The 23861-nt window shown below is 41.0% G+C and overlaps 1 protein-coding gene across 1 annotated transcript in view; it reads left to right on the plus strand.

Annotated features, from left to right (window-relative positions):
- grid2 (glutamate receptor, ionotropic, delta 2) overlaps positions 1–23861 on the plus strand; it is a 442237-nt gene that overhangs the window by 375680 nt on the left and 42696 nt on the right. Inside the window, exons 12-13 of the mRNA XM_054611388.1 lie at positions 1943–2081; positions 8721–8916. Coding sequence (XP_054467363.1) covers positions 1943–2081; positions 8721–8916 — 335 coding nt within the window. The remainder of the gene's footprint in view (positions 1–1942; positions 2082–8720; positions 8917–23861) is intronic.

Here is a 23861-nt window from a genome sequence, read left to right on the forward strand (position 1 = left end):
ATTTTCTATTTGTATTGTATCGTTTTTTTTATTTTTTTTAATTTAATTTTATTTTCTATTCTGTCTCCAGAAAGAAAGTTAATTTTGGTAGCTGACCACAGTGCTGTACATGTGGCTCTCTGCAGGGAAAACACTCAAAGAAACATAAAAGATCAGCACATCTTAAAAACATATAAAATAACTCAAGATGTCACATAATATTGCGTAAAAGTATATACAACATAAAAGGATAGACATATGTGATGTTAAGGGGCTGTTTACGCGACACTTTTTTTGCACCCTCAAATCCATTGTTGTCAATATAAATAGGCGGAAGGCTGGGTCAAAAGGGAGCGTGACGCAGTTGTGTGACTCAAGTGTTCCCAAGGGCCTATTTTTCATGGCGTGACATCTTCTCCCTCATGAGATGAAAATAGTTCAACTTCATCATCGCAGCACACAGGTTTTGGTTACTTAGTAATAGCAGGCGCGACAGGAGCACAACCAGGTTTTGGTTACTTAGTAATAGCAGGCGCGACAGGAGCACAACCCCCCAAGCACCTGGGATAAAAGGATGAAAGCAGCATGGCTGCCGTTTTCCATGCGTTTTTAACCGCAACTTGTGAACAGCCCCTAAAACGCAGTCAAACATGCAACAGGATTATTTGAATCTGAATATATAGAGTACAGCCCTTCAGGCTCGTGGTAAAACTTGATGTCAACAGCAAATGTAATGCCGGAGAAGGATACAGTAAATCCAGAAAGAGAGAGGGCGCAAGATAACACATTTAAATTACATCAAATGCTGTAGGCAATGCAGAAAGGGACCTGAAAGGAAGATGGAAAAAGTGGGACATACAATGGAGAAAGACAAGGGGCGCAAGATAAAGGGAATGTGGGATTAGGTGGGCTTCAAATATATTATTGATACTGGACTAGAGGAAGTTTGAGAGAGGAGAGCGTCGCCTGTTGGTCTGAGTCGATGTAACAGTGAACCCCTGCTGCAAGCATGAATGGGACTTATTACTAAATGGCTTCAATGAAGGCAGTGAGGAAGAGCTCACTGGCTGCAAATCAATCAGTAACCTGTGCGTTTGTGTGCCAATGTGTACTTTTGGTATGCATACCTAAATGTGTATGTGTGATTGTCAATAATCTTGCATATATGTGTGTGTGTAGCAAGGCTAGCCCACAATCTACTTGAGCACAATCTAAAAAAGCAATAGATACACATATGCCTTTTTCTTTTCTAGTTAATACACAAATAAGTACAATATTTCTTTGTGAGGTTTAGAGTGACAGCCATGTTCAAAAACTCACAGAATGCCGAGGCAGTTAGCTTTTTACTGTAACATAACAAGATTTCAGAGAAAAAGGCCACAAAAAAAGCTGTTTATAACACAAGACAGGGATAAAGAGGTTTTATATGTGAAGACGGACAAGCCAATTTTTATTGTAATGTGCTCCAGGCAGCATTAAATCCTAATGGGATGGCTTGACAAGTATTTACACATTCTGTTCGGATTGATCAAGACGTTTGTCAGGAGAATTTATTGCAACGGCAGGTTACATTTTTTAACTGCTCTCCCAACAGTTGTGCCTGCTGGCGTTTTGAGAGTGATTGTATATTAACACATTTTCAGGGCAGCAAGATGGCAGTCTGCACCTTTACCTCAATATATAAATGTTATCATACCTCAAAGATGTGTTGTTTTGATGTCTTCCTAGAAGAGCAAAGATTGAATTCTCTGCAGTGCCTCCCACTTTATGCTGCTATGTGAAGATCAGATCCTTGCCAAAGCATCAGATCAGATCTGTTAATCCGAACATAATCTTTCAGGATGCGCTTTGCTGTTTTACCAGCTTTTCCTTGTCGCAGCTAAGAGTTGCTTGTATACATTATTGTGGCACCTTTTCTTCTGTGCATTTGTTTAACTTTCTCTCTGTCCTTCTTTCTGTCTAGGTGGAGAGGTTCCCTACACCACTCTAGCTACAAGGATGATGATGGGCGTTTGGTGGATGTTTGCTCTTATTGTCATCTCCTCGTATACTGCTAACCTAGCAGCCTTCCTCACCATCTCGCGCATTGAGAACTCCATACAGTAAGTATCCGCCAGACTTTGTCCTCTGCTGTCAGTGGTGTCACCTGTGCTGCAAAATTTGGTTCTTATTTCATTAGTTTCATTTACTTTTTGACATTAGTTTCGTGATACAAAAACTGAATCCCTTCAACTAAGTGTAAAAGACCAAAAGTATGTATGCATGCAACTATGCGAGCACACTTATGTTCACTCACACCCATTCACCGGAGAGTTTGTGTGCAGCTGTGCGTGCATGACTTATCGTTTCTAACACACAGAGACTCGCTGCGGTCTTCCCTAGTGTGTTTGATTGTTGCTCAGTGTGGAAATCCATTCTACCAGGCAGGTGTAATGCATTAGAGGCAACACACACACACACACACACACACACACACACACACACACACACACACACACACACACACACACACACACACACACACACACACACACACACACACACAATTACTTCCCTATCCTTTCCATCCTTCCTCCCCTCCTCCTTCACCCCATTGCAGGATAGTAATTTCCTGTCTGCCTCAAGTTTGGATCTATCATTGTGTGTGTGTGTGTGTGTGTGTGTGTGTGTGTGTGTGTGTGTGTGTGTGTGTGTGTGTGTGTGTGTGTGTGTGTGTGTGTGTGTGTGTGTGTGTGTGTGTGTGTGTGTGTTTCCAGTGATGAAGATAGGGAAGATGAGGAGAAACAGAGAGAGAAAGAGGGAATGAGTGTGAAAGAAAGTAAGATAAGAGAGTTTTTTGCATGTTCCTCACAGTATTGCCCTCTGTTTATCTATCCTTGTGATAATATGTGTGACTGCTTCTCTCCTGGTGGCACAAGGAAACGCTCATCTCTCATTGGACTAATCAGCATGCCGAAGCATCCGCTATGCCCGGCAGTGCCACAGTTAATTGTGCTTGGCTTCGGAATAAACAACATTTATTTCTCTAAATCTCATCACTATTTGTCTCTTCATTTGTTTCAGTCAGTTTGTCTCTACGTCATTCTTCTTTTTCCTCTCTTTTCGGTCTGTGGTAGACCTCCTCCTTTTAATTCATTTCTGTCTCCACCCTCTCTTCTGCATACGATCTGCCCCCCCCTATTCCAATTCCTTCTGTCTAATCTATTGGAAATTGTGTGGAAAGAATCTATTTACTTATTTTAATTTTCCTTTATTGTTTTTTCGCTCAAATTTACTGTCATTAATGAGTGCCTCACAGTTTATCGCCTCATTCAGTATCCATTGAGCTAATTAAGGATTTCCATAAATTTTAATGCATTATCTTTAATGTGTTGACTCTTCTGGGGTCATTAGTAGCATAATTACCACCTAAACAGCAGCAGCCACACGGCCTTGGGTCTCCAAAGATGGGTGGTGGGGTGAGTGGTGAGATGGAAGATACCCAAAACAAACTTAGAGTCGTCGTAAAGCACAACAAAACCTCAACTGAGAGATGAAAAGAGTGAGCCGAGCGAGGAAAAAAAGGAGGATAGTGATGTTGTGATTAGCGTGCAGTTTTATCTGATGAATACTTGATTAACATATTAGGCAGATTGGAATGAGAGCAAATTGTTTCTTGAGTAAGCGATTGAGATAGTGAATTAGTTAAGTGTGGAAAAGAGCAAGCAAGCAAATGCTCTGAGAGGAAGAGAAGGCCGGGAAGGATGAAGGCATCGCTCATCTTAGCTTCTCAGTGAGCTGTCAGGACAGACAGGGTTTTTAAGTATTAATGCCCTTGTTTCGTCCTGGAAATGAAATAACAAGTGAGCATTCAGAACCCTCACTGGACTATTTCACGCTTGGATGTTTTCCCTCAATTTCAGTGTGAATCCTTTAGGAAAACAGTGAGGGCTGGTGGTGAAGAGTGGCAAAGAGAGGGAGCAAGAGAGAAACATACAAAGAGAGAGAAGGAGGGACAAAACATTATAAAGTGGAAATAAAGAGGAGGAGGAAGGTGGAAGAAAAGATGAGATGGATTAAGACATGAAGAGAAGAGTGAGGCAGAGGTTAGGAGGGAATAAAGAGAAGGGGAGAAAAAACGATAGTGAAAGGGAGCACGGAACAGAGTGAGAGGAAGGGTTTTGGTCGCGGTGATGAGTTGATGAGAAATGGATTTTGAAGGGGTAAAAATGTGAGAAAAGCAAATGGCACTGAGAGAGGAGAGAGATGGAGCGGAAGAATTGGTCAGGATGGGAAAATTGAAAGACGGATGGAGGGTTTGAGGATAAAAAAAAAGGCCCTTTTTCCTGGCTCAATCCCACACAGCAGGTGTCATATGTTATGGTTGCTAATGATGCCGATAAAGTCAATTAGGTGTTATGTGGGCTTGTGTGTGTGTGTGTGTGTGTGTGTGTGTGTGTGTGTGTGTGTGTGTGTGTGTGTGTGTGTGTGTGTGTGTGTGTGTGTGTGTGTGTGTGTGTGTGTGTGTATTTGTATCTGGGCATCATAGTGGCTGGTGACTTCTCTGTATGCATGCATGCAGTGTCTGTTACATCCCAGTGGTCAGCTGAAACAGTAGAGTGCTCCCATTGATCAGCAGCTCATTTAGTTAATTGAAGTCTGCAGGTTTTCTAAAGGGCTTTATCACTGTATCGCCCTCTGTTGGTGAGAAGGGGAGTGTAGCAACACTTTATCAACAAACGAGCAAAAATGGCCCTATACACAGCTTTTGGCCCAGCATGATACATATTTCAGTGAGAATGATACATACACTGTTTTACATACAATTCAAATCCAGGAGGGCAATACAGGATTCTGAGCTGGGCCGATACGAGAAAATCCAGCATCCGTATCGCCCTGTTCCATTAACCAATCCTGAGACTGCTTGCAAAGTAACAGCCAATGCCCTCCTTCCATTGAAGTTGTCCCTAGCAAAACAACACACTTCCTCTTAGCAACCCTTCCTGGGTTTTTTCATTCTCCTCCAAGATGGCTGGTGAGAAGGTTCTTGCTGGTTTGGCTAACAGGATATTGAGTCTGGAGCGATTTGTGGAGGTGAATGATGAAGACACAGCCAATTTCATTGAACAGCAGGCCAATCAGAACACTGTTAGGGAAACCCAGGGAGATAGAAAGTTCTTCATAAAGTGGTTAACTAAAGTGAAGCTAGAGAAAAGGATGCCAGAAAATATCCCCCTACCTGACAAATTCCTCGCCATGTTCGTTCTCTCAGTCAGAAAAAGCAACAGAGACGAATATGAACCTAATACCCTGGTATCAAAGTTCAAAAGCATCGGAAGACACCTCAGATAACAGACTTGGGCCGATACAATCACATCAGGACGTGATACAGAGCCTGATACAAGAAACATGCCACAATAACCTAAACGTCCCAATGGTACATTGGTCAGTAAACATATCTACTAAAGAGATAGCAACACATAATGCTAGTGCTTCAGATTGACCATCAATAACATATAGAAAACAATAATCAATAATGAAACCGGCTCTAAATACTTAAATATTATGCTAAGAAAATTGGCATATATATGGCTATGTAGGTCCCATCAATGTTTAAATATAACGCATATACAAACTAAACTGCAGCAGTCTTCAAATGTAGCTAGCCTATCTATAGACCATGTTTAGCTATTGTCCTTGTTTGGGAAAAAATAAAAACTCTTCAGGCTTTGGCTTCAGTCCGCACGGATTGCTTGTTGTTCAGGGTTGCAATGGTGTCTGGAGTGTGTCGACAGCCATTTGTAAAAAGTTAATGAACTGATCAAGGCTCTAGTGCCTTTTCCAAAATGAATTTCCCCACAAAATAACAAAGTCAAGATACTCTTTGTCTATCGGACTCTGAAAAAACAAAAGCCCATCCTTTTACTCTCCGCAAATGGAATGATTTGCCTCTTAACTTATTTCTAATACAAGTCTTTGCAGGATTTATTAAAAACTGCTGAAAAAACAGTAATATATTGTTTATATCTACATATTATCCTTAAAGGTTACAGAGTTTATTAGCATTCCTTAGAGCATTTTAATATCAATAGCTTTCAACTAAGACAACCAGAAGACCAAATATGCAGGGACAACCAGAGATCACACACACATACTCTATACACTAATTACCATGCAATTAATCAATACCTAGTCTCTCTCTCTATCTCTCTCTCTCTCTCTGTCTCTCTCTCTCTCCATCTCTCTTTGTCTCTCTCTTTCTCTCTCACTCTGTCACACACACACACACACACACACATAGTATTTGTCACAGGATTCATTCAGCTGCTGTTCACTCCATTGACTTGCTCATTGGGATGCTTAGGGGTAATATAATTGGTTGCAAAATGAGGTAGCATACACACAGGACAGCAAGGCAAGTGTGAGCCAACACATACACACATGCACACTTTAGATTCACACAAAACATTACCCAAAAGACAATTAAGCACATAATTCATATATGCATATCTCCATTAGACAACACACAGAGTAATACATGTGAGGGCAACCAATGTCTGTGTTTTTAATTAAAATCCAAACATTTCATAGTGTTTGATTAAAACTGAATTATTGCAAACACCCTGTGTGCCCTGTTTGGGGGAATTTACGTAGGTTGTGTTACCATGTAGCCGTTTTAATCAGGATCTTTCTTTTGATCTCTATAAAATCTAAACTCATCTGACATGACATTTTTCACCCGCTAGCGCTGCCTCTTACACATACTCACACCATTAAATAACAAGCCCAGAGTTACTACCCAGTGAAACCAATTCACAAAGGGGGAATCCTGGTCAAAGAGTGTGCTGACAGGCGTGCATATTCGCAGGGGAGTAGTGGGGAGGGGAGATTATTAAGGCCAAAGATTAATTGACGGCAATAAAAGATTCATGTTCCCGGCAAAGTTCATTAAAATCTTCAAAGGTTTTTTGTTTTTTTCTTTCAGAGCGAGTCAGAGAGATAGTTGAGGAGGGCATCAGAGAGAGAGAGAATTATCGCAAGAGCTGTGACCTTCCATAAAAAGTCTGAATGTGTTATTTCTTATGCGTGTGTCTGGGTGGGCAGCCTTTTAACAATGCGACAATACCTACTTATAATTTTGCTCATTGTCAAATCTACTTTGTAGGTGTACACCAACTAAATTAATGAAGTAAGATACAGTACACTTGCTGTTCTTTATTAAGCAGGGCATGTTGAGTGTTTTTGTGTAAATGTTTTGTTTCACAAATCTCTCAAGTCTCTTAAATCCATGGGTGGTATGTTGCAGCCATTTAACAAACAAACAGTAATTAGTTCCTGTAATGGTTCTCCATTACATTTCTCAGCGGCCAAAGTCTTTGAGAGGCAACCCAAGCACGGTTGTATTGCAATTAACAATAGCTTGTGTATTCCCCCAGAGGTGGCCATTTCTGGATGAGGGATAGAGAGAGAGAGAGAAAGGAAAAGAGAGAGAAATAATAAGATTAAAGTAACAAGACATACTGACTTGTGTTATTTATTTATTTTCATTTCTGCTTCTTAGTTAGCCTTTTTCATGATGTAGAGATAAACCACATTTAAGTCCCGCCCATTCCGGAGGGTAAAACAATTCTTCCTTCTCTATTGAATTTTTTTGCGTGAAGGTGCCCCCTTGTCACTTCTGTCTGCGAAAAAACAGCAGTGAAATTCCTGAAAACTGCTGTGAAATAATTCTTTGACATGCTGATATCTGATGTTCTTATCTAACTACAGGCCTTTTGTTAGCGCTTCAGCCCTTGGTTGCACATTGTGGCGCTGATTGTTTTCCCATCTTTTGGGTGTGGTTTTCAGATTATGCACTTTGTCTCTATAGTTGTAGTTTTAAACTGTGTGCAGTTAGCCAAGCCATCTTGGTCAGCAGTGGGAACTGAGTGAGTGCTGCTGTCAAAACAGCTTTCCACCCCAATTGTTTCTCACATTTGTTGGTCGTTGCCAATTCACATTTTTCTATTTTTATTCCATGTCAATTACATGTTGCTGCCAAGTGCCACTGTTGGCCAGTGGACAATTTAGATCCAAATCATTCATTTATGGGGAAGAGATAGTGTGGACCAGAGTGCAGCTGGCCACTTCATGAATACTCTATGTGTACTGTCCGATGCCCATCCCCTCTCTAGGTCTAGTCAGCCAACACTGGGAGTTACCAAGAACGTAACAAAGGCTTGATCATTCTCCACGTCCCCTCATATAAACATAAGAGTGCCAAGCTAGAAGCACCACAGTAAGAGATTTAATCCAGGTCAATTACCCTTGGAGCTCTGTGAATAATAACTCTTTTCACAGCTTGAAAAGAAAGGTGAGATAATGTGTGGGCATGGAGTCATATTGTTTTTTGTTCATTACCATGGACCGGCAATGTACAGAAGGATCAACTTCTCATTTGTTGGACAGTCCGTTCAGTCCAAAGCCGTGTTAGAAAGTGTCATCATTGCAGCAGATGAAATAGCAATGTAGTGGGTTGTGAAGACTTTGTTGCACAGAGAGTATACTGTTGAAAACAGGGTATTGTGACATCATTACTACAGCCACCAAAGCAGCCAAACAGCTAAAAGATGGCTCCAGTATCACCACAACAGTCCCACCCAGTGGATGAACTGAGCCCTGTGTGTGATATGGTGCTTTCCATTCAGGCAGAGTCTGCAAGGTGCTTTTAGTGATGAAAACAATGCAAATTCTAACTCTTGTCACTACTCATCTCTCCCTAGGTCCCTCCAGGACTTATCCAAGCAGACAGATTTGCCTTATGGCACAGTGTTGGACTCTGCAGTATACGACCAGGTGCGTTCCAAATCGATGAACCCCTTTGAGAGAGATCCCATGTACTCCCAGATGTGGCGGATGATTAACCGCACCGGAGGAGGAGATAATAATGTCGAGGAGTCCAAAGAAGGCATCCGCAAGGTAGGTCTTTAGCTTTTAATTAGTTGTCACTTCCAAACAAAGCACCGTTGACACGTGTATAATCTCTGTGGTTAGTAAAACAATCATTGGAGTCGAATGGCTGCCATGATGTGTTTCGCATACGGAGGACCAGGTGCAGTATGGAGGGAACATCAAAGAAATTATTCTTTACTCTGAGCATAGAATTTTCAATCAAGCCATCATTTGGTAAATGGTGCTTTTACGTTACTAATCATTCACCCCCATTCATACACTGATGACAGGAGCTACCATGCAAGGTGCCAGCTGCACATCAGGACCCTAACTAACATTCATACACATACACATACATACACCGCAGGAACAGCCTGCAATTTGGGGTTAAGTGTCTTGCCCAAGGACACATCGGCATGGACTGCCGGAGCCAGGGATCGAACCGCCGATCCTCTGATTGGAGGACGACCCTGCTCTCCACTGAGCCACAGCCGCCCCACATTTGAACTTGTCAACACACTTGATTTGGTTGTATTGTAAAAATCAACCCCATGCCAAAATGACATCAGTCTTTGGTTGTCACATCCATTATTTATTTTCTCAATCACCACAGTTTTTCACTCTACAGTACAACTTATCTTTCAGATACTGGTGTAATTCATGTTACGGTTAACCAATCATATTAAGCCTCTTTTCTGCAATGACTACAGCTGGGGTTAGCCCTGAAAACCAGGTGAATGTCGTGGTTTGATCACACCTCAATAATTGCCATGCACCCTTGCCCTCCCAGAGAGCAATTTTACTTGAGAGCATTGCTGCCAGCATTATGCTAAATGTCCAAACCAATCATAAAACAAGTCATGTGACAAAGGCACAGCATGCTGCGTGCAGGTGCTGTTGTCACTGAATAACATAGGCAGCTAATGTCACATTGCTTTGCACATGTGATGATACCAGTAAGGATGACAGACAAAATGTGTCCTCCAATAAAAGCACAATTAGTTGTTCAGCTCTTATGTTTTACATCAAATTCCAAAATAGATTAATACACAAGGCTTCACCAATGCAGCAAAAGTTTTCATGCTCCTTTGCCTTCATGGTTTCTTCTTTCTTCTTTTTAGTATTTTGCAAAACTCACACTATTTATGCACAATTGTGATAAAATGTGTATATTTTAAATCAGGGAAAAATCGTTAAAAATTGTCTGATGATATGTCAGTACCAGTAAGAATTTTGCATTTGCTTGTAAACCATCACCCCTACCTGGTACTGTGTTTAATACATACCGCAAATTATGAAACTGGAATTTTAAATAGTAGCCTAAAATAAGCAGAGGGTACAGAGGGCATACTGGGGTAGACAACCACCTCAAGGTGTTTATTTGTATTTTGTGTACTCTAATATTTTCTGTTTGCTGGTGTTGTGTGTCGATACGTGTTGACAGATCCAGCTTTTTAAAATTTAAGTCAAATTTCCCCATGGAGACAATAAAGTATATCTATCTATATACCTATCTAAATTGGATATTCTTCTGGTTATAGTATATCTCATTGTACACAACTCAGCCTCAGTCAGGTTTTGATATACAGCTCACACAGCTCAGCCGGGTCGTCTGTCTTGATAAGGGATAAATCTATCTAAACGATGTTAACGATACACAGAGAATGCGCACATGGTTAAATACTTAATTCCCTTGGTGATTACCCGGCATCATAAATATCTGACTGCTGCATCTCATTTGCACGCACCCCGCTTTCTGTTTGCATCGCCCTTCTCTCCTCTAGTGAGGGTCTCAGTTTATCCCTCATCCCTCTAGAATATATTAGACTTGAACTGAAGCCAACATTTGGAAGCGTTGGAAGTGAGAGGAGGAGTGATTAAAGTGGCTGGTGGTATTTTTTAAATGATGTGATAAATGCAGCACATAACGGCATATAAGCACACAACTATTAACACTCAGTCACATACGTTGTTTGTTGGCAGAGGTGTTTATTGAGCACATATAACTAATTAGTTGTGTGTCCAGGATCATGCACAAGTCAGACTTTTATTGCCAAGCAGAGCTATGTATGTGTGTGTGTAAATTTAGAATGCATTCATTGTCATAACTACCTACTTGAGACCAGCAGATTTACACACACACATAGCCTCTGAAATTACTGAATTGGCTTGTTTGGCATTCTAATTCTGTTTGGCATCTTTTTTTTTGTTGTCATTTTTAGTTTTGTATACATTTGTTCATATCTTTATTGCAAGGCTCACGGAATTTGTATATCCTTTGTATTTTAAAATTAACATTTAGGAGTCATCAAGTGTCCAACAGAGACTGACATTTTTCCATGAGCTTTAAATACTAGCAATTTCTCAATCAATTTGAACTATCACATTGCTTTAAGTATCTAAAAATCGTACAATATTTCCATTTCCATTCTCTATTCTTGATTTTAAATATAGCATATATATTGAAGTTATTGACTATGGCACCAAAGACAAAATTCCCCTTGAATGTTCAACAGTATGAAAAAGTTCTAAAATAATAATAATAATAATAATAATAATCAAATATTGACATTTCCGCTGCAAGACATTGTTCAATATTGAGGATTTAAAAAGGGAGGTGAGCATTGAGCTCAGTCACTATCATAGAGCTCCGTGGTACAGAAGGAAAATGTCCTCACAGTGTCATTTGTTGACATTTCTGGATATGCTGACGAGTTCAAACCATCTTTGAAAATGTCATCATTGCAATATATGAGAAAACAGTGTGTGTTTTTTATGATATCTACCACTACAGTTGGAACAGTATGTATGCCAGGCCAACAAGACCAAAGTCAAACTCTGTTGTTTTCAACCGATTGGCTACAGGGAGTGATGCCAACTATCAGTTCCACCGTGTGTGTACATCAGTATCACATCACAGCTTCCACAGAGCAGCTAAAAGGTGACCACAGTATCACTACAGCAGCAGCAATTTCCAGGAGACCAGCTGAGCCTGCAGCGTGATGCAGAGCTGACAGAGCTGACGCGTGATGCTCTCAATAAGTGCATGTTCAGACACACTGACAGACAGCATGCTGGGACATTAAGAGTACCTGTCTGCTGTTTGCTTGTTGACTAGTGTTGCCATTGCAGCATCAGAACAAATAGAAGGGTGATCAGGAGGTTGCATCAGCTCATCTGGGAGGATTTGGTGCAAATGATGTCTCTTGGTTTATCAACCTTCTACACACAAGTAAGCCTGGCACAATTGTGTTGAGTAAAAGAGATGGTTAATATGTTATTCACTTGAGCAAATGTGAGAAAAACTATTTCTATCAATGTTGCCCAGTGTAGCTTTTAGGGTCGATGGTTCTTTGAGTAGCCACTGCCTGGGAATGTTCTGTGATGGATAACTCATATAAATAAGGTTGCTTTGCTATTGCAGCCGAGTGTGAGCCGGGAGGGGTGACAGGAGACAGAGCTGGATGAAGGGCTGGTCGTAAGCGGGATGGAGAGTGGATCTAGTTTTTCTAGATAAATTCTACATGACAGAGGTGACACCTCCAGAGTTGCAGCAAGCCAGCACTGCACAGCAGCAATGACAGAGAACGCAAGACGGAGGCAGACCCTCCATTCTAAATGTCTCTCTCTGGATTTGAGGATTTTTTTTTCTCCCCTGCCAGTCTCTCACTTTACCACGGAAAAAAATGAAAATCTCTGCGCTACTGTCCTTATATGTTCTGACACTTCTCTTTTTTTTTTGGGAACTTTATCGCCCTCTCAATATTTCTTCTCTTTCCTTTTCCACCTCTCTTTATATTTTCCCTCTCTGCACCCTCTGTCAGTCTCTTATTCATCTACATTGAGTTAAAGGCTACAGGGTGCACTCTAGTGGTACACTGATGTCCGTCCCTTTCTCCAAGCTGCATTGACACGAGGATGTTTTCTTCCTGCTGCAGTGGCACCATCAGTGACACTGTTACCATGTTTGATTGCATGTTTAAACCCCCATTGAAACTCAAATTGTATTATTTAATGATGCCTAAACACAGTACTATGAATGAAAACTTTACCTCAATTTACTTAGTCAAATACCGGTTTTATCCACCTGTACGTTAAGTGCTTCCTTTCAGAAAAAAATGCTAAGGTGTCATTTTACATTGGAGCTTGTCACATAAAGACAAAAGGTAAGTGTCAAAGGCTAAAGTAAATTATCTCTTGTTCTCAGACACTTTTCATAAGGTCTACTAAGAGGAGATTTAAAATCTAATCCTGGCTTTCCTGTAAAACACTTAATGGCTAGGAGACAATTACCTAACAAATCCCTCTGGTGGAGAAGTTCAACTTGTTCTGATTTCTTTTCATACTGACAAATATATTTGGAACCCAGTGAGCAGTACCTGGAATAGTATTTTCAAGCTGGAGGCTATTTGGAAGGCCATGATGGGATTACAGACCCCATGAGTCAGTCAGGCTCAGACATCTTTTGTTCTCTGTCTCCGTTTGATTTATTTGGATGCGTTTGTCTCCTTCCATCCCGTCCCTTTGCTATATTTGATTCCTGTGAGGTTGAGAACTTATATATTTTTTCCCTTCAGTGTCATGCTCCCTCTCTCCTTTTCCTCACGCCGCTCTCCCTCTACCTCTCTCGCTCTTTCTCTCAGGCCTTTTTCTCTTTCACAATAAACCTCTAACTCCTCTCTGTCACCGGTGTTTCTTGTGCACTATGGATTTTCCTCCTTATCAGTTTCGATCTCCTGCAGCAGAATAATATTACATGTCAGAACGGGTCAGTGTCTGAGCTATCTCTGGTATCACTCACACACAAATATATGCACGCGCGTACACACAAAGGCACTCACACGTGGACGCACCACGAACACAAACATAACGCATGTCCATAAGCAGCATGCTTTATACACTAACACATTTACTCATGTGCTCTCCTTCCATGCGGATCTCACACATACACACGTAAAGCTGCAGGGTGTAGCTTGTCACATGTGGATGTGTATCTCCCAATTCAGTCAATGATCAAGGCGTTCAATGAACTGAGGTGTTGCACCTCAGACTTGATATCTCATTAATTTGGTGTCACATATATATCAAAGACGCTGTGCAAGCTGTGTTTCACTGTTTGATATTATGGCAACTTTGTTTAAGGCGATGCGTTACTAAGCTGTGATCTTCTCGATTTATTCTTGTATGGTCTCAATAGGGGGGGAAAAAAGCATTTTTTTCTCAATCTTTCGTCTGTGTGTGTGTGTGTGTGTGTGTGTGTGTGTGTGTGTGTGTGTGTGTGTGTGTGTGTGTGTGTGTGTGTGTGTGTGTGACGTTAGGCAGGCCCTTTAGCTGAGGAGCTCCTGACAGCTCAGTATTTGACTGTTGTGCTGACTTGTAAAAGTAATAACTAAAATGAAGTGTCAATTACCTACCCTCTTAATTACTTTACCTCTGCACCCCCCCTGGACTGCAGCGTGTAAATTACTGGCACAAACCATAATGGGATGTGCTGATAATATGAGGCATCATGTATTTGTCATAAAAAGGGGAAAAAAATAGTGACAGTGGAACATGGTGTCTCCCTCAGCTAAAAAATACATTTAAATATAAACTGTTAAACAACAAGCCAACTCTGCAACATCCAGCGCTCACACTGTTTTTTTCTTTGTAGTAAGTATGTTCGGTCTATATTTTTATTACATGTCCATAGTTGAGTTTCATACTATTAAACCGGTGGTCATATGATGATTCTGCCACAGAAGACTATTTTATGGGAAATTTCTTTGAGTGCCTCTTAAGTCCTCTCACTGTAGCGCAAGCATGAATAGATATACAAGCGAGGCATGCACACACACTTAATCTGAAACGACCACTTAAACCTTCACATGTGCATTCTCACGCACATACACAAACCTGACTCAGCTGAGGTAAGTGTCCTTGTGTGAATATATGACAGCTACTCTGTCAGGCCTCAAGAGTCTCTAATGACTGCTGAGTGATTTTAGAGTTGAGTGGATTGCCAGTTTGAGTCTTTTCCTGTCTGTAAGACTTTCTGCTGCACTATGGGAGGGATCCACTTTAGAATAATGCGTCTTTTCCCATATGTCCTTGCACTATATTTTATCATTACCCCCAAGTCTCATAGTGATGGCAGCATCTTAAAAGAAAGACAATGTACTGAAACATTTACTGCAACGTTAGCTCAAGTCAAGGGCGGAAAGTAAGAAAGTATGGTAAAGATCCAGTTTATTAACAGAGTCTTGTAATACTTTGATGGGTAAATATGACAGCAGTGAAGGTACTTTCCTTCTAACCTACAGTAACCCTGAACGGATTAGCTTTGAACTTTTTTTTTGAAATTCAAAATTTCACCCCTTGCATGTAACAGCCAATCAAGGCTCAGGAACAGGACGAGGGAGAGAGGGCAGGCTGGCGTGTGGTAAACAGTGCATGTGAAGTTAAATGCCTCATACATATGTACATGTACGGATTATCCTGTATGGAGGACATTCGCCTCAGCCAAAGCACTTTTGCATTTCTGCTGTCATTGGCAAAACTCCCTTTTCCGAACAAAAATACCCATTTCCTGGATTTGAATTTCAAATTTCTTTTGGTGTATTACCATACTGAAATGGATCTGACCCATTCAGCTGATAAGGCCACACCAATCAACAGAAGTACACAGTGTTTATTCACGTTGTATTGTTGCCTAAATTCAAATGGATTTAACTTTTCCGGCCACTTGTGTTTTACTGATACTTCTCTTCATACACTTAATAAAATATTATTGATAATGGAAAATGTATTCACTTCTCACACATATGCTTAAATCCTTTCTGGAACAAGCCCATCACTTAATAGCTTCCTATCACCATCCGCCCATTCAGCATAATGACTCAGAAATTATGATAAAATATACCAATAATTTCTTCACATCTGCTACATATATCTCGATACTGGAAGTAAGGCGCTGTATAATGCAAGCCTATAAGCTTTCACCAATTTACCATAATGACTTCAGTGATGACGCTGAAGATTAGGCTGATTCCTCAGATAGAGCTATCCGCTATAGATAGAGCTGATAGTAAATCAACCAAGACCTGTTTGGATCCTTCAGCCCTGGATGAGGCCATCACAGCACTCCAGAGGATGATTGAGACAGAGTAGAGAGATGAAGATGATATGGATGGCGAATGGGTGCTATGGGAGCAGGGAATGGGAAAATTGGGAGATTTAGGAAGGTGGAAATAGAGGTGAGGGAGGAGCGAGAGACTAAAGAGGGACTGAAGATGCAGGTAGATGGGTGATTTAGGGAAAGAAAGAAGAGCAAGGAGAGAAAAGGATGGAGGGATAGATGGAGTCGCGGGGACCTAGACGGAGTCAAAATGTAGGAGAGGAGGAAGGGATTGAAGAAATAGAGGAGATTAACCAGAACAAGCACAGAGACGGAGGAGGTGGGTGGATTTTAACACCATGTTTTATTAATACATAAATTCTTTATTTTCCTATTGCTTAAATAGAGTCTTGTGCACATTAATCAGTGGGGCTAAAAGCCATCAGAAAGAAAAAAAACACTCAATCAAACATGAGAGAGAGGATTTGGAGAGACAGAGAGAGGGGCAGGATTTGTTTGACTACAAATGAGGCCTCTCCTTCACTGACAATGATGTGTTAAGTGGCCCGGGTCATATTTCCCCTCACAGTAAAACTTAATTACTTGTAGCTTAAATTATTATTTTGACATAAGAGGCAGCATGGGAGTGAAAAATAGAAGGAAAAAAATAAATAGTGGGTGAAACGTGGATGGATGGATGGATGGATGGATGGATGGATGGATGGATGGATGGATGGATGGATGGATGGATGGACGGGCAGGAGGCAGGAGAAGAATGACTGATACAGGAAGTAGTGAGGGTGATAAAGGGTGGCAGATAGAAGAACAAGGAAAAGCCAGAAGAGTTGGGGAGAATGATGACATTAGTGCTGGGAGGGATAGATGAATGGAAGGAGCAATGGTTGGAATGTAAACACAACAGAGAGAGAGTAATCTTTAGGAAGACAGCGAAGAAGACTGACGGTGAGTGACCACAGGCCTCCGTCCTCCTCATCGTCTATCTTACCCCTCTTCCTCCATCTCTCTGTCCAATCCTCCATCTAACTTTTCCCTCCACCTGTCATCACCTTTACCCTAATGGGGGAAAAAAAGTTAATTCATGTTGATCGGTCTAAAGATTTCGACTCTGTCCATATATCCAGCAGAGGTGGACGGGGAGAGGTGTTGCTTGTCGTGCATGCGCATGTGTCGGTGTGCTCTCAATTTAGAAAGGCCTCTCCAACACCTGCTTACCCTCTCAAATCACAGTCAACAAGAGATCTGTAGGCAGCCAGGCATGTGTTTGTGTCAATGTCACAGTCCTTTAAGGACCTCCTGCCAACCAGCCATTGGTCAGGGAGTTGCCAAGGTTACAGAGCAGGGTGGCCCAGCTGTATTCGAGTGACGGATCTCAGTCTTTGTGATTTCTCTCCCTCTGTGTTTGAGAGAGAGCGAGGTTGGCTTTTCATGAACAAAGCTTTTAGGTCTCCGGACTGCCTGGAGTTATGTAGCGAGCACGCTAACATACAATATCCATCCTGTGCTTCCTCTGGTCTTTCCTTTAATTCCCCTGCCTTCATTTCTTCCTTCCTCCTCTTGTGTGTTCTTGGTTTTGTTCCTTTAAAGTCAGCACTAATGCCTTTGGTATTATTTGTGTGATGACACGGCGCAGTTACAGAACAGCTGGGGCAAGATCATTTTCATTAGATTTAAAAAATAATAACAATAATGTCATATTCATGTGTTTGTCATGTATTTTATTAGATTTGAATGAAATCTCTGCAGAGGCATAAGCTGGCTTGATATATATCTGTCACTGTGCCTGGGTAGGACTGCTGCAATATCCTCTGTAATAACCCAGCCTCTGCTACGACCAGAAAATGCCTTTTTGGCCGTTGGGTTCTCTCATTTTCTATTTTCTAGTAGTGCAAATCACCCTGACAGGGAAAAGAGAAGGCTCTTCTCCTGCAGAGTGTGATAGCTCATTAGGATTCAACACAACAAGCCCAAAACAGCAAACATATTTCCCTACTGTTACAATTCTCTGCCTGCGTGATGACAGTGTTTCTGTGACTGAAAAGAGGAATACAGGAGAAGGAAATAGGAGGAAATTTACTCTACACATTAAAGAAAGGAGATGGTAACGATTGAAAGCGACATTTGTAATAAAGGAATGATATAAGCTAGATATAAAGAATAGAAACCACCCTTGCCAATTGTGGTGATTGATTAAAAGATGGCATGTTTGCTGGAGAGGTAAAGAATGGGGCTGGTGTCAAGAGACAAGAGGGAGATAACGGAGGGAAATCAGAAGAGGGGATAATAAGTGTTTTCTTTAATAACAGCAGAAAGACACAAATCGGTGTCTGTCTATCTATACTTTCTGATCGTCCCATGTGTAATAATGAAGCTTGATTGCCTTTTTATCTGTTTCTCTCGCCTCAGCCAGCCACGACTCAAGAATCCATCTGACACCCAAACAATCGCCTTACTCTCAATTGAGTTGTTTTTCACCCCCTCTTCCTTTTTTCTCTCTTCTTCTCTTGCCCTCTCTCTGACTCCCAATATCTGTTTTTTTCTATTGCTTTTTTACTTGCGTCTGTAATAATTACAGCACCTAACAAGGAAATCGATGAAAGTCAGCGAATGAAGACCACAATTAATGTGCGGCTTTATTGCATCTGTGGAGGGATTTATTTGTTTGCATTTGTGTGTGTGTGTGTGTGTGTGTGTGTGTGTGTGTGTGTGTGTGTGTGTGTGTGTGTGTGTGTGTGTGTGTGTGTGTGTGTGTGTGTGTGTGTGTGTACTTGTTTGTTTACATTTGTGTGTGTGTGTGTGTGTGTGTGTGTGTGTGAGTGAGCCTGTATAACCTACTGTATATGGAGGCATGTCTGTCTTTGTTAATACATTGTATCTTAATGCTATGATTCTCTGCAGAAAATTTCCTTATCGTTATGATCAAGGTTTGGGGCCAAAATATTCCTTCATGGAAATACTTTGTCATCCATGTTCTAAAGATTGATTTCATGAAAGCAAGGAAAGGTAAAAAAGTAAACTAATCTAATTTTAATACCGAGGCTTTGTCATGCGTCTCGGCGTCTGAGACCACCACGCAAGGCACCCAGCTATAAGTGACTTCTGCTGTTGTTGGAGAGTCTTGGTAACAAAGATTCAGACATCAACCAAACACTTTTGTAAATTCAGCTAATGTATTTATAAGAAAATATAAAAGGATTAAAATCAATATTAAATAATTAAACACTTCAGAGAATAAAGGATGGTGTCTCTGTTCCACCTGGAACCTGTATTTGCTCCACCGATGAGCAGAGCTTCAAAAGCGGGTCTTTGGTGAAAAAGCCAGCCTCGGCCCAAAGTGTGTGTAGAAGCTTTCTTCAATAATGAGCTAACCCAAGGGGGTTGTTGTTTTGTGTCGCCTCGATACTGATCCTTTGCTGTCACCTGATTCCTCGTCATTTTCTGCATCTGTTTTGCGGATTATGTGTACACTGGACTCATTAGAGATGTATTTTTTTGTTCTCATTGATGTTTAAGTGTGTCTAATGGTTGAGGTGACTCACACAGCTTATTTTATTGTTGTATACCATCATAGAATGCTGACTTCTTACTCCTCTTAACCGTAGTGGGTAGTAAGGAGCAGCAAGAAATCAACTCCTTCCATTTGGAATGTTGTGTTTGCTAGGGATTAGAGAAAGGGATGGTGGCTGTGCTCAAGGCAGAAAGGTGTCGGTGCAGAGAGGGGAAGGATAGCAGTGAACTTCAGGTCGCAATTCCGTATGTATGACACGGCTGAAACGCAATCCTGCACGGAGCCGGTGCACACAGCTGCATAGATTAAAATCACAGTTTATATGTTGCCTGAGAGTAAACAACTCGTCTGATTTCCCTGCTGCCTAGACGGGGGTTACACAATTTTGGTTTGTCTTCATTCAATCAGACATTGCATTAGTCGATGCAGACACACCTGGCAAAGTCTGTATTCTACCGACTACACTTTTGAAGTGGAGTGGAGATCTAAAATTGCCCTAACAAAAAGCAATCCTTGGTTTCCAGTGCCTCTTGATATAACAATTAATTTGCCAGGAAACAATGGTTGTTTGAACCTGTAAAGTATATACACAGTATGATTTAATTATTCTTGTGCTTGCCAGGGACAAGCTTTAAACTTTACAGGCGAAAGAAAGTCCTCATCTTTCCAACCTGTTTCACATTGATTACTTGATCTGGAGCTGAACAAAGCAGGAGAACTGAAATGCCTTATTTCAATTTCCTCTTGTCCTGCTTGAATTATTATTCATTGCTGTGTAACTCAAACAAACTCTAAAGAAACAGAGCTATTTTTGCCAAACACAAAGGCTCGCTTTAGAGATTGTAGCGGTGTGCTTTACAATTTCACTTGATGACCCCTGACCTCAAAATGTTAAAGTCAGGGGTCAACTACATTTGAGTAGGGCCAGAACTTCTTTAAGCACACATTGTGGAGGCCTTGTTAACTTTTTAAATAAAAAATAAAAACAAGTTATTTAGGCCTATTTTTGCGTAGATACCGCATCAGTTATATCTGAACTGGAGAGCATTTCTCCAATAAAAAGAAGCGCAAAGGACGGCACCGAAGGCTTTTCTCCATGGAAATAAGTTTTGGCTTTTTTCACAACTCACTTCGGTAACAGTTTGATTGACAGGTGGTTCATCCAATCATTTGCCACTTTTAAATGCCTGACCTTTTCCAAACAGTTTCCAATGACAGGTATCATCTCAGATGGTTCTGTGGATGCTGCTATTTGACCTTGTCTTGGCTAGGTCTCACTTGTAAAAGAGGTTTTAATCTTGATGTGACTTCCTTGTTAAACAAAGGTTACATATAGTTGGCCGGTCGGGTTAGCGCTGCTCCCACCTTTTGGGCTTTTCAGACGACTGTCACAAATAGTTTATTGTCTGAGGATTTTACAAAGACGGCAAACTCGTTTTTAAGTGCTTTAGAAACAGGACGTCTCAAAAAATCTGTTTAACAGTGCTTTGGACAGAAACGCCTTTGTGTATGCTGTTGGAGGCCAGAGCCATGGTGAATGGCACAAGTATATAGATAGACGATCCTAAAAGCTCAAAAGGCTGCACCTGCAGCACTTTTTGCAGGCTGGATGGGAAGCTTTGGCAGGCTGTATGTCAACCGCCAGTTAATTATCACTGCAACCAAATACAACATTTATACAAACTCAGTAAATGAATAATATTTGGAATCTATCGTGGACTAGGTTTTGTTGAGTCAGTGTGTGAGTTTCATTTAGATAACTTAAATTTTTGCTTTGCTCAGTAGTGATGATTGTTCAGAGGAGTCTTGCCAAATCATTCTGTTTGATTTAAAAGCATTCATTTGACTCTGATTACTCTGACATCTCTTTCCTAATAATAGAACTTCAATAAGGAGCACCTTGGCCATAATGATATCACTCACACCCGAGAAAACTCACCTTAATGAGCCAGAGAAGAAGTATAGATGGCCATTTATTGCTAGGAAATAATCTCACAAACAGATGGATCATACTGAGCTCAGAGAAAATAAGCAGACTGAAATCTAAAAGCAATCACATTACTTGAAAAACAAAGAGATATGCTTAACAGAATATTGATTCTGCAAGATTTACAAAGTAATTCATTGGGGGAGACCTGGATTCCAAACCAGCTGTTGACCATGTAGTTACTCATTTTAAGGGATTAGAATCCTAGGTTTTTTTCTTTTTTTTTTATCTCGTACTGAAGTCCAACATACAGAGATGCATTATTATAACATTTGTAGGCCTGTAGGGGATTACAATGCTGATTGGCTGAGAGAAACAAGGGAGGGGGTTGAGCACAAAAGCAATTAGGCCAATAGAAACGCAAAGAGCAAAGTTGCTAAACTTAGACAGCGTATTAATCAAAGGGACAAATGCCCCTTCTGAAAGAAAAATAACTTTTAAAGCACATTTTTCATCTGCCTGGTCCGTATCATGTCTAGCCAGCGCCGCGACCTAAAGCTAACCATTAGATAAAATCTTCAATTCCAAGATAAAAAGAGGATAAAAAAGAACAGTGGTGGATGAATCACTGCAACTCCCCTACGTTTTGTTTTGAGGAGGAAGTTCAATTACTGGATTGTAGATAAATTAGAGGGACAAAGAAGGAGGCGGAGGGTTTTAAAAAAACAGATATAAATGTTTTTTGTGAATAGATACCTGGTTACAATTGACCCCCTTTCTCATTCTTTGTTTTCATCATGATTCCCTTTCCTACTCCTTCCTTTCCTTCATTCTCATCTCTGCCCCTTTGCTCTTTGGCGTCTGGCCAGTATCGAGGTGTTTTCACATCCACCCTCCCGTTGATCTCTTTTATCTCCCTCTATCCCTCCCCACTGTCCTCTCATTTTCCTGCGTCCCGCTGGGCAGCCATGCTCTGCGTCTTTATCTCTGTCTGTGGGAGAGAAGGCGTCCTAGTGCCAGCAACTATTGGGCTTTTAAAAAACACAGGCAGCCATGAATCACAGTCCGGAGAACTAGGGAGAGAGAAAGAGGAAGACTTTGGAGTGAAGCCGAAGGGAGAGTGGTTTTTGGAGAGGGATGGATGCAGATGTACAAGGGAAAGGGTGGTAGGGAAGGAAAAAGTTAAACTCAGATGTTCCTCTAAAGTAACACAACAAGTAACAAGAAAAAGTCCCAATGCCTGTGGGAGCAGTAATCAATAATAAGATCTGCAATCCATTCTCACTCATATTTAAGGTGTAACACTGCACAACACTTCCCATTATTTACCCATGCAGCCTCAACAGCCAGCCCCAGCATGGTCATGCAAACAAGAAGAAGCTTGTGAACATTGTAAGATTCAGTGTTGCGGCATGTCGCTAAAAAGCTGAAAATGAATCAAGAATTATAGCATCTCAAAGAAATAAAAAGACAGAAAGAAGTTTGTGAGTGAAAAAGTATACATTTCACATTTTGAAAGATTTTGCAGGTATCAGATTTAGGACGGAATGTGGAAAAAATCACCTGACGTCCTGTTTGCAGAGGCAGCAGTTAATCTAAAGAGCTATTTCTTATTAAGGGGAGGATTAGTTTGGATGTAGAGAGAGCACGAGACGGAGCTTGAGAAAGGCTGTCTCACACCAACAAACAATATTAAAGTAAGTAATCTATGCGCACAAATAATTAAATTGGGAGCACAGATACGTTTTTTTTCCCAGGATGACACCTCCAAGGCTCTGTACAAACATATTATTGTGTGTAGGGACTATCTATGCATTTTTTAATGCTTACCAGTGCAGTTCAGACAAAATTACTTACTCCTGCTCTCTGCTTGTTCAAACTTATAGACTCAAACACTTATGGTGCAACAGGCTGCCAATCACTGTGTTCTGATCCACCAAATAACATCTGTCACCACACACAACGATTCAGGACTCAATAGTCACCCAGTGGCACCACCTGGGGAAGTTGAGGAGAGTTTAATTCTCCAGTGTTCTCTGACATGCAAAATGGATTAGCTAGACACAACCATTTGATTTGATTCCCTCGGGACACAGAAACACAGCTGTTTTCCACTCAATCAAAATCAGAAGCAAGTAGTTTTTTTTCTTTGTCGTGTACAAGAAATAACAGCCTTAAACCTTAAACACTCACCAGGCTCAAGAGTGAGCCTGCTTCTCTGAGTCTGTATGTGTGAACAAATGGATTAAAGCTATTAATATGATATGAATCACCATCATCACCAACATCATCATCATCATCATCATCATCATCATCATCATCATCATCATCGCCTCAGTGCTACAGATTTGTTCTATAAAACTATCAACCTCTCTAGCACTGATTCCGCCTACCCAAAACATGGAGTAGCTCATGAAAAGATG

This window comes from Anoplopoma fimbria, chromosome 13, assembly GCF_027596085.1.
Source record: "Anoplopoma fimbria isolate UVic2021 breed Golden Eagle Sablefish chromosome 13, Afim_UVic_2022, whole genome shotgun sequence".
Lineage (NCBI taxonomy): Eukaryota > Metazoa > Chordata > Actinopteri > Perciformes > Anoplopomatidae > Anoplopoma > Anoplopoma fimbria.